The sequence below is a fragment of the Aulonocara sp. 'chitande type north' Nkhata Bay genome, linkage group LG7 (assembly GCF_057382095.1).
Source record: "Aulonocara sp. 'chitande type north' Nkhata Bay isolate Kocher_YH1m ecotype deep benthic linkage group LG7, A_spYH_male_GT1.1, whole genome shotgun sequence".
NCBI lineage: Eukaryota > Metazoa > Chordata > Actinopteri > Cichliformes > Cichlidae > Aulonocara > Aulonocara sp. 'chitande type north' Nkhata Bay.
In genome coordinates, this window is record NC_141350.1 from 61,845,663 (window position 1) to 61,861,324 (window position 15,662).

The 15,662-nt window shown below is 42.6% G+C and overlaps 2 protein-coding genes across 3 annotated transcripts in view; both read left to right on the plus strand.

The window, feature by feature from the left end:
• Positions 1–595, plus strand: part of xrcc4 (X-ray repair complementing 4) — a 28,245-nt gene extending 27,650 nt beyond the window's left edge. The window contains exon 8 of the mRNA XM_086301812.1: positions 105–595. Coding sequence (XP_086157938.1) covers positions 105–204 — 100 coding nt within the window. The 3' untranslated portion in view covers positions 205–595. The remainder of the gene's footprint in view (positions 1–104) is intronic.
• Positions 596–5,460: 4,865 nt separating this feature from the next.
• The window catches only part of vcanb (versican b), a 33,208-nt gene continuing 23,006 nt past the window's right edge, over positions 5,461–15,662 (plus strand). Inside the window, exons 1-6 of one of the 2 annotated variants that reach the window (XM_086301814.1) lie at positions 5,461–5,994; positions 7,238–7,315; positions 8,286–8,708; positions 11,211–11,385; positions 11,816–11,943; positions 12,361–12,657. In XM_086301814.1, coding sequence (XP_086157940.1) covers positions 7,249–7,315; positions 8,286–8,708; positions 11,211–11,385; positions 11,816–11,943; positions 12,361–12,657 — 1,090 coding nt within the window. In that variant the 5' untranslated portion in view covers positions 5,461–5,994; positions 7,238–7,248. The remainder of the gene's footprint in view (positions 5,995–7,237; positions 7,316–8,285; positions 8,709–11,210; positions 11,386–11,815; positions 11,944–12,360; positions 12,658–15,662) is intronic. The other variant, XM_086301815.1, reaches the window with a different exon arrangement.

Sequence of the window (15,662 nt, forward strand, 5' to 3'; positions counted from 1 at the left end):
GTCCTGTAAACCAGTCTCATTAGCCCACTGACCTCTTTTCTGTGTGTGTGCGTGTGCATGTGCGTGCGTGTGTGTGTGTGTGTGTGTGTGTGTGTGGTTGACAGGAATGACTCCCCTGCAGGATCCAGTAAGCATCAGACTCCACGGCTCTCTGCAGATGCTGCAGCAAGTTCTGCATTGGAAGACCTTTTTGAGGAATTCTGATGTTCCACGTCTGCACCTTATAGACGTAGACAAGACCACAGCAGTGAAATGCCAAGGCATCATATTTTTATTGTGATTGAATGCATCTAGTGCTGTATCTATATGGAAGGATAAAGCACTGCAAAAAAAGGCGTTCAATGGATGCTGATGAGAGAAATGCTTGGTGATTCTTTATAAAGCACTGTAGAGGTTGCTTTTTTTTTTAGTAAAGTACACTAATGACCAATGTTTGGAATAGTAAAAATAATAAACATGTTTTTATCAAAGTTTACATTAGCTCAGGACTTCTTTGAAATGTATTTTTTCTGATATACTTTGCAGGCTACACATCAACAACTAATTTTGATATTTGTGTAAATAAAAAGTGAAAGCAAATAGTTAATGGACTGATTCTTACATAATTTTCTACTCTTCTGGAGCACTTAAGCGAAGCATCTATAAAGCACTTTTAGTGCTTTCTGTCTAACATTCACACTCCGATGGATACATCAGGGTTAATATCTTGCCCCAGGATATTTGGCAAGCCACCAACCTTTTGATTAGCAGAACTGATCTAACTCCTAAGCCACCCGGGCTGTAGCTTAGGACTTGAACAGCCAGGGATCAAACCCACAACCTATTCATCAATACAATTACAATTACTTTTTTTTAATTTGTCACATACACAGTATAACATATAGTGAACATGCAGTGAAATGCTTGTGTCCTGAGCTGCAGACAGGCTGCAGCTGTAGCCGTGCCATTCCAGGGCTGGTTTTTAGCAGTAAGGATACCCACCTGGTATCGTGTATAATCTGGGTTGTCTGTGAAGGTTCTCAGTCATCCAGGTCATCGTAGTCAAAGGAGCTTGCAAAGAAAAGCGTCTGGACTTCTTTAAGTTGCTTGAAGACGTTTCACCTCTCATCCGAGAAGCTTCTTCAGTTCTAAGGTCAAATGGTGGAGAGTCCCAGATATAAACCTAGTGGGAGTAACCCCCCACAGAGGGACAAAAGGACCCCCTGATGATCCTCTAATCGCCTGAGCCAAGGTGTGAAACTGGGTGTGGGTCCCAATCAGCCAGAGTTTCGGGTGTGTTCATTGTGAAACCTGGCCCCACCTTATCATGCGAATTCCTGAGGTCAGATGGCCCAGGATGTGAGTGGGCGTTAAGGCGTCTGGGAAGGGATCTCAAAACTGGATTATAGATGGCAGAGAGTTGGTGTCGTAAACCCCCGCCTCTGTTCAAAGATGGTCGCTCACAGTGGACATAGATGGCTTCTTTCACTCCTCTTTCAAACCATCTGTCCTCTCTGTCCAAACTGTGAACATTGGCATCCTCGAAAGAGTGTCCTTTATCCTTAAGATGCAGATGGACTGCTGAGTCTTGTCCTGTGGAGGTGGCTCTTCTGTGTTGTGCCATGCGCTTGTGAAGTGACTGTTTGGTCTCTCCAATGTAGAGGTCTGGGCATTCCTCGCTGCACTGTACAGCATACACCACATTGTTAAGTTTGTGTTTTGGCGTTTTGTCTTTCGGGTGAACCAGTTTCTGTCTGAGCGTGTTGCTGGGTCTGAAATGCACCGGGATGTCATGCTTGGAGAAAACTCTCCTGAGTTTTCTGATACACCGGCTACATAGGGGGTGACAATGTTGTTGCGTCTGTCCTTCTTATCCTCCCTCGCTGGTGTCTGGTCTTCTTTTCTGTGCCTCTTTGCTGACTTTAAGAACGCCCATTTAGGATAGCCGCACGTTTTGAGTGCTTCCTTTACATGTGTGTGTTCCTTCTTTTTCCCTTCAGGCTTAGAGGGAACATGTTCTGCCCGGTGGTGTAGGGTCCTAAGTACTCCAAGTTTGTATTCCAAAGGGTGATGGGAGTCAAAGAGGAGGTACTGGTCCGTGTGTGTGGGCTTCCGGTAAACTTCGATGTTGAGTTTGCCGTTCTCTTCAATGTGCACAGCGCAGTCCAGGAAAGGCAGACAGTTGTCCTTTGTGTCTTCCCTGGTGAACTTGATGTTCTTATCCACAGCGTTAATGTGCGCAGTGAAGGATTCCACTTCTTGTGTCTTGATTTTGACCCAGGTGTCGTCCACATATCTGTACCAGTGGCTGGGTACTCTTCCTTTGAAAGAGCCAAGAGCCTTCCTTTCTACTTCCTCCATGTAAAGGTTGGCTACAATAGGTGACACGGGGGAGCCCATGGCACAGCCATGTTTTTGTCTGTAAAAGCCTTCGTTGTATTTGAAATATGTAGTGGTGAGGCAGAGGTCTAACAGTGTGCAGATCTGATCGGGTGTGAAGTTGGTCCTGTCCTCCAAGGAGCTGTCTTCTTGTAGTCGTTTTCTGACAGTCTCCACTGCCTCCGTGGTGGGTATGCAAGTGAAGAGAGAGACTACATCAAAGGACACCATGGTTTCATCTGGATCCAGGGTAAGTTTCTGGACCTTGTCGGTGAAGTCGGTGGAGTTCTTGATGTGGTCTGGGGTGTTCCCCACAAGAGGCGCGAGGATGGTAGCAAGGTGTTTAGCAATGTTGTAAGTGGCTGAGTTTATGCTACTGACTATGGGTCTGAGTGGGACAGCTTCCTTGTGGATCTTAGGAAGTCCATAGATGCAGGGTATGGCATTCCCTGGGTAAAGGCGGTGATATGTAAGGCGGTCAATAATTTTGTCCTTTTCAAAGTCTTGAAGGCAAGCTATAACTTTCTTTTTGTAGCTGCTTGTGGGGTCTCGCTTTAGGGCTTCGTAGGTATTGTTGTCACTGAGGAGAGTAGTGATCTTTGTATGGTAATCTGTAGTGTTTAGGACCACGGTGCACCTTCCCGTATCAGCTGGTAAAACAGTGCATTTCAGACCCAGCAACACGCTCAGACAAAAACTGGTTCACCCGAAAGACAAAACGCCAAAACACAGACTTAACAATGTGGTGTATGCTGTACAGTGCAGCGAGGAATGCCCAGACCTCTACATTGGCGAGACCAAACAGCCACTTCACAAGCGCATGGCACAACACAGCAGTCCATCTGCATCTTAAGGATAAAGGACACTCTTTCGAGGATGCCAATGTTCACATTTTGGACAGAGAGGACAGATGGTTTGAAAGAGGAGTGAAAGAAGCCATCTATGTCCACTGTGAGCGACCATCTTTGAACAGAGGCGGGGGTTTACGACACCAACTCTCTGCCATCTATAATCCAGTTTTGAGATCCCTTCCCAGACGCCTTAACGCCCACTCACATCCTGGGCCATCTGACCTCAGGAATTCGCATGATAAGGTGGGGCCAGGTTTCACAATGAACACACCCGAAACTCTGGCTGATTGGGACCCACACCCAGTTTCACACCTTGGCTCAGGCGATTAGAGGATCATCAGGGGGTCCTTTTGTCCCTCTGGGGGGGTTACTCCCACTAGGTTATATCTGGGACTCTCCACCATTTGACCTTAGAACTGAAGAAGCTTCTCAGATGAGAGGTGAAACGTCTTCAAGCAACTTAAAGAAGTCCAGACGCTTTTCTTTGCAAGCTCCTTTGACTATAATCTGGGTTAGACTCTCAGTGTGTATTTTGTCTTCTCTAGAGGTTTAGGATAATTTGACTTTAAAGATTTGTATGGTTTGAATGAATGCTTGCTGTAATTTTCCACACAAAAATAATAAACAATGTTCACTGTGTCATAGGACAGCATTTAAGTGGAAACTAAAATATTGGAAGAAAAAGATTCTCCCATTTAATTCAGTGTCACTTTTATAGTGCCTAATCACAACAGCAGTCGCCTGATATTGTAAAGACCCTGCATTGCTATTCGTAATTGGAACATGAACTGCAGAAGCACCTGGCTCTCTATTAAAGTGCATAAAACACTACTCCACAGTCCGTACAGATGTTCGTTGAACGTGTGTGTGTTCATGATCTGCTGATTAGCGTTACGGACTCCTCCACAGTGTTGAAAAGTCAATCATACTTATTATTGAGTTAAGACAGTTTTTGCCTTGCCCCCTGGAACACCCTTCATTGTAACCTCCCCTTGTTCTTACTAATACACTTGTCCAGATGTTAACTTGTCGTCACTTAACCGATTAAATACATTGCAGACTGTGTTCCTACAGAGTGCGAGAACAACATTAGGGGAGACCGGGGATAGTTGTAACATTTTTGACATTTCTGTCTGTAAATTGGAGCTCTTTTAAGGTAGTGGATTCAAAATGTAATGCAAAGTATTTGCATGTCTCAGCTATTAAATAGTGCAGCTATTTTCTCTGCAGCACAATTACCCATTGCATGGTATGGCCTCAAACACAAAGAGTGAAATGTTACAATTAACCCCATAGTCTGGGTTAGTTGTAACATCCCGGGGTGAAATGTAACACAATGAAATAAGGGTACTGACAAAATATTAACATGTAATCTTTGTTTATTCAACACATGAATGCACTTAGAGCCATTTATGTAGCTGTGTGTGTGTGTGACAGAATGCAGAAATCTAGCTTTTGAACATATTCCAACCCCCCAAAAAAGACAAATTATGGAAATTTCTGCAACTGAATATTTCATTAATTTTGGTTGGTCTTCCTTGAGTTTGGCCTCATTGGCTCAGTGGGCATTATAACCTACAACTCTTGCACCAATTTTGAACATAACAATGAAGCTGAAAAAATGTAGTTGTTCACCAGCATCGCAATTCCATTACTTTTTATCCTGGCTTACCTTGGTGTGGTTTGCAAAGTGCTTCAGAAAGATGAGGAAATCTGTTTCTTGCATCCATCCTGATTTATTTCCACTACCAGTACTTCCTACTGGTCCATCTCTGACACAGTGATCTGCATAATGTATGTGTGGGAACACAAACAGTGGAGGAATTGTGTTGCCAATGGCATTAACCGGATATACAAATGCGACCAGTGAACGTCTCTCTGCTGATGTCGTTGCCCCAACTTGTTTAATATAAGTTAAAGTAATAGTGCGGTAAGTTGTAACATCTGCATTATTGTTACAACTAACCCAGACTGTTGCTGTTACAACTGACCCAGACTCCTATAGCCATGAACTAGCTAACATTACAGCCAACGGCTAAAACATTAGCACTAAAGACCTACACAGAATATATCCCCATAGACATACAAATAACATAATTTAAGTTTGATGAGTTTAACTGCAAAGCGGATAATGCTATTAAACATTGAAATAAAGTAGAAAAACTTACTTTTTGGCATACAGATTACTTTTTTTCATGTTAAATTGTCTGTGTTTGACAAAATGTGCTGATTTTTCACATGTGACAGCAGAACTGAATTGGGCATGCACAGGATGAGTCACATCATTTGAAACTTAGCCCTGATTGGAGAAATTGGAAGTGTTACAACTGACCCACGTTACAACTATCCCCGGTCTCCCCTACTAAACAAATCACACTCGTTAAAGGAATATGAGGCAGTTAGGGTTCCAAAGCCATCCCGCCCAGGAGTCAGGTCTTTCTGCCAAAGAAAAGTCTCTCCCTTTCCTTCATTTCTCCAAATTCAGCCTATCTATACTTTGCTCTTTTTTGTCCCACTCAGATCTCCTTCCGCCCCCAAGTCCCTCCCCCGTTTTTACGTTACTTTAGGGATTGTGCGCTCCTCCTCTTCTTAATATCAAGATAATAACGCGTGCAGAGTGGATTTGAACTTCCAGCCAGACCAGTGAAGTGGGTGAGTACAGTGGTCTGAAAAATAAGCACGCTCACACTCCGCGGATCATTTGGAGTCTCCGGCAGTTTCATTTGGAAAAGTTTTAAGAAATCAACCCGAAACGAGCCAGCTGGACTTTGGATACACTTCCAAGGTTGTATTACATTATTATAATTATAATTATAATAATCATAATAATTATGATTATTATTATGTTTTCTCCGTGGCTCACCTGATGTTAACTAAGGGTAATATTTGTGTGGTTATTTAGCGATATTACTCTAATGTCAGTGTTTTATTCCCATATCAGGAGCTGCTTTTTAGGTGACGGGAATGTTCCCACACTAGTAGATCCAAGTGATTAGACACTCATTGATAAAATTGAGCCAGGGACCAATTACGTCCCCTCAACCAGCTGATTGATCACTTGATAAGCGGTATCACTGCAGCAGCCTCAGTGAAGCCCTGGAACAGCTTAGCACACACGTGGTTCCAGAAGCAGCGCTTTTCTCTTGTTTTTGAATTATTTTTTAATAATAATTATTATGCAAACTAGAGCTATGTAAAGCATTAAAGCAAAACCTAAATGTGATTCACCGACACGAAGTGTCCTAATAAGATTAAGAAAGGTTTCTCAGTTATTCATAATTACTCAGAGACAGTTAACTGTATTTATGAATTAATTTATTTTTATTTAACGTTGAAATAGAACAAATAGTACTTTATATAGTCCAGGCAATGTGAATTCCAGACATACATGTCCTAGTTCGTGCAATAATGGAAGAAAATTGGGAAAACATGTTATTCCATTATGTCTGTTCATTTATTTTAGTTAACAGTGATTCAAAACTGTAGGTTATATGAGCTACAATAAAACATTTGATTTTATTTCTATGAGATTAAGTGAGTAAAGAAAAATAAGATTTTAAAAGCCTAATTTTGTCCAAGTGAAACTGTACTATAGATTACTGAAATGCTGCATAAAAATCCACTTCACCTGGAAACACAGTCTAGTCTTTTTATTTACAGTCTAAGGCTACAGCGCAGCAGTATTTGTGCTCGTCTGCACCAACACTACTGGTTGATATTCCTGTACAAACTACTAATCTAATAATTAATGGCTTGATTGGTCAGTTGAGACTAATTGACTACAGTTTAGAGGGTATTACTAATTTTTAAAATCATTTTAGGTTATGCTACTAGGTACTACACTAGACTGCACTTTCTGTGGTTTGTGGTCACTGTGTCGCTTCTATGTAAAAAAAAAAAAGCTTATCTCATTCGAACATTATAACATATATTAACTAAAGTTAACTGTAGTCTTACAGTAGGCTAATATTTGGCATTTATTATAAGGTCCCACACTGACTGTCACTGCTTTTTTTTCTTTCTTGCAGATACTGTTGAGATGATTAAACACATCCTTATACTCCTGCTCTGTCTTGCGTGTCTGTGTTCACCCCGTCCTCAGCCAGGTAAGTTGAGTCTAGCAGGATATGATGATTTTGTAGCTGAATCCAAACTTTGTAACCCGCCCTGGTGCTTTCTCTCTGACGTAGCTGTAATTACGTGCCAGATTTGCAGATCCAAGACTGACAAAGTGGAAAATTATTATACTCTCAACACAACACAAATTCACTCTGCATACACACGTAACCAGCATTCCCTGGTTAAGTGTGTATGCAGTCACACATACACACACACACACTCTTTCACTTGTTTTTTTTTTTTTCCATTTTCTTCTTGCAGCTGAACGCTCCCACACTTTCTCAGAGCAGGTATTAGTGCAATACTTCTGCAGATTCCACGGTTGTTTATGCAGGTTAAAGATATATTTCCATATAGAATTTCAATTCTCCAAATGGATTTATAGTTGAACTCCACAGAAACTGGTTTCCTGCTTTGAACCAAACCCTGCTCAGGTGTAGCTGGTCACTACTCTTGCTTTGAGATTGATCTGCAGCTATGTGTATATTGAGATCAATACAGCCATTAGGCCATGGGCATAGACTTCTGGGTATGACACATGGGCCTGAGGGGTCTGGTACTTAGCTATTGGCAGCAGATCCTACTTTTCCTGATTCTATTTTGGGTCCTGAGAGCTAAGGAGTGGGTCGCTGTGGATCAGTGTTTCATTGGATGGGAAGTGACGTTGATTCACTGCATTGGGCCTCTGCCTTGTATTTTTGGAGCCAGACATGATCATATTTAGACAGGGTGGAGTACTAAGTTATCAGCTAATGTCAGCAAGCTGAGTTAGCTAGCCTCACACAAAGACGCGGTGTAACACACAGACAGAAATAGCAAAACTAGTAAAATACTGGAATTGCACTCATGAAAAGTGGAGTCTAGACTTCTTAGTTAGGTTGTACGTCCATTAAAATGCTGCAAAAAGCGTTGCTTTTATTCATTTTAGACTCAAACTGGTTCCTGTTTTCCTTCCAGCACCTCCAGAGATGGCAGTGAAGATGGAGGAGAAATTGGCTGTAGCTGGCTCTCTAGCAGACACAGTGGTGCTACCGTGTTACTTCTCCATAACGCAAGCTTATCCCAGCAGCTCCGCACAAGCTCTGACGCACACCCCTACACCTGCGCAAACTCACAGCCAGAGCTCTGATGACTACGGCAGGATCAAGTGGACGAAGCTAGATGGGCAGGAGGAGAAAGTGGTGCTGGTGGCCCAGGGACTGGGAGTAAAGTTGGGGCATAGCTTTGAGAGCAGGGTGTCAGTGCTCAGCTACCCACAGTGGTTTGGAGATGCTTCTCTGGTGATAGGGAAGCTCAGGGCCAGCGATGCTGGGTTATACCGCTGCGAGGTGATGCATGGGCTAGAGTCCACTCAGGTCACAGTCATCCTCACTGTCAGAGGTGAGTAAAACATACAGGAACACTAGCAACTCACCATTTTATAGTCAGATTAGGAGTCTGTATGCAAGTCTACAAACTTCATTGTCTGTATCCAGATGTGCCCAGCTGGCAGAGACTTCAAAGTTGAAGGTGTCGCCAAAAGTATTGACTGAAATGTGTACACGTGCCATTTTCTTTAAAGTGCCCTTCCTCTCTGGTCATTGTAATGGTCTGTTTTCTAATCCATCTGCTGAAAGAGGAAAGATTCTCTGAGATGACCTTAAAACTTTTAGGCAACTAGTCCAAAGCTAACTGTGTCCAGCAAACACTTTACTCCAGTGTGATGTGGAAACCTAAAGTCTGCTTTACACAAACACTCGCACCAGTCCCAAAAAGCTGATTCTGTTCATCGTAGCGTTTTCAGTGGGAGAAATGTTTCGGTATCATCCAAGTGACTTCTTCAGTCTCAGCTGACTGCAAGTTTCCCAACCTCATAAACAGTACATTTGCACAGTGACTGAAACTAGCACCACTGGCAAACAATGGGCTGGGAGGTCTCACATCAGTCTTTCACTCATTCAGGAGACATCTTGTGTCTTGTTGTGTGTGCTACAAAGATATTACCACTATTTTAAGCTGTGTGCTGTATTGTGAGGAGAGAGTGTTTTAAAAAAAAACAACATATGCTGGAGATCCAGATCTGCATTATTTGCAGCCTAGGAGAGTGGCCAGCATTCATTTTTTAAAAGTTTAATTCTGATTTTTTACAATTCTCAAAACACAACCTTTCAATTTTAGACAAAACTTTATTTAACACAGGCATCACTAAAGTCAAAGCATGGTGGACAAAGAAATTCACAGGACTGGGAGCCACTGCGATAGAGGGAGAGGTGTGTTATTTCACAAGCTCAGGTAGAAGGTGTGTATGATTGCAATGGTGAGTGAAAGGAGAAGGGTAAGAGGGCGAAGCAAGGCTACAGAGAGGGGTGGTTCACTGGGTGAGTGGGTGAGTGATAAACGAGCAGATGTCCGACGTCCTCTTTTCCACAGCGGGGGTAACTTGCAGCAAGCCGGAGGGCAGGCAAGTGAGATTTCAGGCTTACTCCAGGAAAACTAGAGGTAAGACCAGTGGCAGCTGGTAGGTAGCAAGTGGGCGAGGAGGACCAGCATCAGAGGGAATTTGGTTCTTAGTGGAGATGAGTGAATGCTGATCCAAGGATGCAAAACTGGAAACACAGAGCAATGTTACACAGGGAAATGAGTATGCTAACGGAACATGGAGACATAAGGAAAGGTGGACCTGGGAACTAGAAACAAAGCCTCAGGAGCAGAATGGAAAATATGCCAGAATACCAAAACACACCAGATCTTGACAGTACCCCAAGAGTCACCTCCAGGCACTGATCAGACACAGACCTGCAAAGACACTCGTAGAAGAAAGAGATTAAAGAATGGTCAAGGATGAATGCCCGCAGGACCCAGGAATGCTCCTACGGGCAGTACCCCTCCCAGTCCAACATGAACTGATTGCGCTGGCCTTGCTGACAAACGTTAACGAGCCAGCAAAAATCATAGGCTGGGTGGCTGTCGATGAGCCGGGTGGGTAGTGGGGGAGGATCGCATAGAGGGCACAGTTGACTGGAATACACCGGTTTGAGTCGAGACACATGAAAGGTGAGATGACTGCGCAGTGATGGGGGCAACTTGAGTTTGACAGTCATGGGACTAATTACAGAGTCTATTTCATATGGACCCATAAAACGAGAAGCTATTTTTTGGGTTAATGATTTTAATGGTAAATCTTTAGTTGGAAGCCATACTGACTGGGTAAGTAACTGGGTGCAAGGGAGCAATGACAATCAGTGTACTTTTTGTTGTGGTTTTAAGCAGAGTCCCCCTGGTTTGAGTCCAGACCTGCTGACTCAGTTGGAGGTAATGTAAAAGTAATGCTGCTCATCACCCTGAACACACCATCCCCACTGTGAAACATGGTGATGGCAGCATCATGCTGTGGGGATGCTTTTCTTCAGCAGGGACAGAGAAGCTGGTCAGAGTTAATGGGAAAATGGAAGGAGCTACATACAGGACAATCCTGAAAGAAAACCTGTTGGAGGCTGGGAAGGAGATTAACCTTCCAGCAAGACGATTATCCTAAACATGCAGCAATAGCTACAATTGAATTGATTAGATCAAAGAATATTCATGTGTCAGAACGGCCCGGTCAAAGTCCAGACTTAAATCCCATTGAGCATCTATGGCAAGACTTGAAAATTGCTGTTCACAGATACTCTCCATCCAATCTGGCTGATTGGCTATTGATTTTGTTTTGATTTTAAGTTTGATTTCCTGATATGTAGATTTGTTTTTCAAGCATGAACTGAAACCTTGACTTTCGGATATTCATAATTTTGGTCATATATTTCGTCTCGAGGACCTTCAATAATGGATCTAAAATTATGTTGATTTAATAAAACGCTATTGAAGGCATCCATATATTCCTGATTGTTGATAACCCTTCTGCAGGTGTGGTGTTCCACTACAGAGCTAACAGCAGCCGCTACAGTCTGAACTATTCTGAGGCTGTGGAAGCGTGCCACTCTGTAGACGCATCCATCGCTACACCTGAGCAGCTGACGGCTGCTTTTGAAGATGGCCTCGACCAGTGTGATGCGGGCTGGCTTGCAGACCAGTCAGTTAGGTATGTTCCTACATTTCTTTAAACAAATAATCTCAAGTTTAATGTCCCTCGTAATTTCATGATAAATTAGCAGATAAAATAACCGAAATTCAAAAGTTGAAGTGCCATTTTGAATCTCAGCGAGCCCAAATGTGATGGTAAATCAAGTGCGGTAGGCCAACTCTGCCACACCAACCCTCTGTATTTCCTCCTTCATTACATCCATGGATCTTCTCTGAGACTCTGCACTTAAGTCACATTTTCGTCGTGTGCAGTTCACTGTGTTGGTGCACAGAGGCAAAACTACAAAAACTGTTATTGTACACGTACTTAGGGACCCAACTATAGAACATGAAAACCGAATAAACAAATAAATATGACCTCTTTAAATATCAGATCATTTCTTGCTCTGCTTTTAAAAATATTGTCATTATTATTGTTCATTTTTCAGATATCCAGTCACAGTGACCCGTCCAGGCTGCGAAGGTAATCTAAAGAATCGGCCAGGTGTGAGAACCTACGGCATCCGTGACCCCATGGAGAAATATGATGTGTACTGTTACGTAGACAAACTACACGGTAAATACACATGCAAGACAAATACATACTGAAATACAGAATTACAGAGGCAGTGGTTAGCTTAGCTTAGCATTAAGTGTTTAGCAGAACACTTTTCTGAAGTTAAAATTTCAACCTTGTAGCTCCTCCACTAGTTTCTGCTAGTCTGCTGCGGCTCTATACCAGGGGTGGGGAACTCCAGGCCTCAGGGGCCGGTGTCCTGCAGGTTTTAGATGTGTTCTTGAAACAACAAAGCTGATTTAAATGGCTAAATTACCTCCTCAACATGTCTTGAGGTTCTCCAGAGGCCTGGTAATGATAATAATCATTTGATTCAGGTGTGTTGATCCAGGGTGACAAATGTAATTCATTTAAAATATCAAGTAAAAAGACTGTGGTTAGCTGTAAACTGACTTTGTGTATCTGCTCTGTCTGTAGGCGAGGTATTCTATCCTACTTCCATCAGCAGTAAGCTCACCTGGCAGCAAGCAAGGGAAGAGTGCGAGAAGCATGATGCCGTGCTGGCATCGCCCGGTCATCTGTTTGCAGCCTGGAGGGGGGGGCTAAACCGCTGCGACTTTGGCTGGCTATCTGACGGCAGTGTCCGTTACCCCATCACCGTCCCCAGGCCTCAGTGTGGAGGAGGCCAGTTGGGGGTCCGCACACTTTACAAGTATGAAAACCAGACTGGTTACCCAGACCCCACTGACAGGCACGGGGCTTTCTGCTTCAAGGGTAAGACAGAAACACACATTGATCCAAACTGGACAGTAATTTACTCTGCTCATTTTCTTATTTGCATGAACTTAGTCTTGCAACAGAGTGGTCTCATATCTATTAAGTGTTTATCCCGTTTTCTAGTTTCAAAGGGTGAAAAAGGCTGCGTAATAAACAGTTTTAAAAAGCATGTCAGTTTCGGCAGCTTCTTTCATTTAAGCCACATACATCGAGCTGGTTTCACAGGACAGGAGTCTGTCTCTGTTATTTAAGGGTTATTTTACCTTATATAAATATTAAGCACATTGACATGTCTGTGCTTGTGATTTGGCGCTATATCAATAAAATCAAATTGAATTGAATCGAATAGTTGAAGTCTCTGCATCCTAGTTGGCTTTTGAAACTCCAAAAACCACAAGCTTTAATTACAGATACAGTCCCACTCAGGACCTTTGCAGGTCACAGAGCAGTGTTTCACAAGACACCGAGCATGTATGTGCAAATTGTTTGGTCATATTTTAATGAGGAATTCTGCTTAGAGCAGTTGTGTCTTTAGATGCATTGTGTAACCTGGTTAAGAAAATTAATATTACAGATAAAAAATTAAGACAAATTACAAAGTGTATGGAATCCAGGTCCATGCTGCACTGTTGAGCTTGCAATACTTGCCCTCCTCCAAACATCCACAACACTTTGACAAGAAAAGTCTAATTTGGTCAATAAACACTGAGGTGTCACAATCTGCAACCACTTAAAAGCCGAGTAAAAAGAAGTTACAAAGAACAAACCCAACCAAGAGAAGAATGATCTCTTAGTAGCCATGTTAATGGTGGGCCATGTTTTTTACGAGGGGAAAAACCCAGCACGTGCACTCTAACACAGATAGAACGGAAACAGGACAAGTCCCTAATGTTTCACAGCTGCGACCCTGCCCAAACTCAGACAGACAGACGGAGGAGGAGATGTAAAAGAGAGGGATTTCTCCCATAAGTGACATCATTGTATAAAAAGCACAAAACTTTAACAGTGAGCCCAGCTCAGTCTGCAGTGTGAAGCTGCAGCATCAAGTATGAGGCACTAAACATAATTTCACTCACTTGCCTTTCTGAACATGAAACCTGTGTAATGTGCTTTACCAAGACTTAAGTATAGTGGCAGGACTGCAAGAGAAAGTAAATGTACAGTGACGGACAGACCCCAGCCAGATGGTTGAAGCTCGCCAAATACATGACATCATATCTGGGAAGGACTTAACATGCAGCCAGGGTCTCCTTCACTGTGCAAAAAGACAGACTCAACCACAGTTAAAGCACAAGTCTGCAGGCAATTCACACCTTTAGCAAGCTCTTTGATAGAAGCAGTAATCAAAAAATGCAGTTTAACAAGTATTCCTTCAATAAAAGTCACAATAAAGGTACAGACCTATAACAGCTTTTACTTAGTAAAAGTAGTGCAGAAACATTTGATTCAATTCAGTTCAATTTTATTTCTATAGTGCCAAATCACAGCATCGGTTGCCTCAGCATCTGCTCTGTGACTGCTTCACCTGTTCTGTTACAGACTTTCTGAGGACTTGTGTAACCCAGTGGAGTCTAACTGAATGGAGCATGACCGTAACATCATTTTCAGTTTTGTTTTAGGTTGTCAGAAAGGTATTTTCTCTAGATTATAGAGGATAATAGTGGTGTTGTACCTGCAGTATAAAGCATCATATAAGAATCAGTCCATTTACCATTATGTTGAAAAGTCTTCCTTATATGTCTCTCTAGATCTAAAATTATGGCTATAGTGCTAAAGAGAAACAGGAAAAAAGCACACTCACAAAACCCACCCAACCAAACACCCTCCTGCACATTCACACATGGAGGGGACTATGTTACATCCAGTTTATTAAAGCATTATGTATGTGACGCTCAAACCCCCCACTCACTCCCAGGACACTAACCATTTGAACTCAGCACTTAGACACATACAAAGGAATGCATTGTATGTTCAGGAGCCCTAATTGTTAGTTTTTCATGTGGTATATGCTCCATGATAACAAGGCATTAATCTTCCCTTTGTGAGGATTTATTCATGCACAGCTCTCTGAAGGTCCACTACATCATTTCTATCAGGTTGAGGTCTGGAGCACTGATTCTTTGCTTTTTCAGTTATTCTGTTGTAGATAAGCTGCTGTGTTTGGGATTATTGCCCTGTTGATTAACTGTCAGACAGATGGCTTAACATTTGACTCTAGAACTGTCACGGTCCTGGGTCGGTGACCCAGTGTTTTGGTTTTTGTCTGATTATTGATCTTTGTTTTTATCTGGAGTTTGACTGCTAGTGTGATGGTTTCTGTTTTGTATTTCTAGTTCTTAGGTTTTGGTCCCCTGTGTAGTTTCAAGTCCCTGCCCTTGAGCCAGTTGTATTTCCTGTTTTATTTTGAAGGTCCATGTCTCAGGTCATGTATTCTGCTTTGCTCCCCCGTTGTCTTGTCTAATTAGGTTCAGCTGTGTCTCACTCCTGTGTGCCATCTCCTTGTTACCTTGTGTGAATATTTAGTGGCATTTTAGGTCAGGGATAGCTCAGTAGGTAGAGTGATGGCCCCATGATCGGAAGGTCGGGGGTTCGATTCCACTGAATGGTGACCCTGAGCAAGGTACCGTCCCTACACACCGCTGCCCACTGCTTCACAGAGTGAATGGGTTAAATACAGAGAGGAATTTCCCCTCGGGGATAAATAAAGTATACATTATTATTATTAGTGTGTGGTTACCTCTCTTCTTTGTTGGAGCATCTGTGTATCATTCTGTGTATTATGCCTGTTGGTCATCTTGTTCATCTTCCCCATTGTCTCTCCAGCTAAGTTTCCATGTTTCAGGTTATTTAGTTTTATTTTTCTAGCTTCATGTTTAGCTGTCCCCAGTTTAGGTTTTTATTAGTGGTTTTGAGGTAATTCTTACAGCCGCAATAAAGGCTCATTCTCATTCTCATTCTCCTTTATCATTGTCTGCACCTGGGTCCACACCTCTTATCTCCAC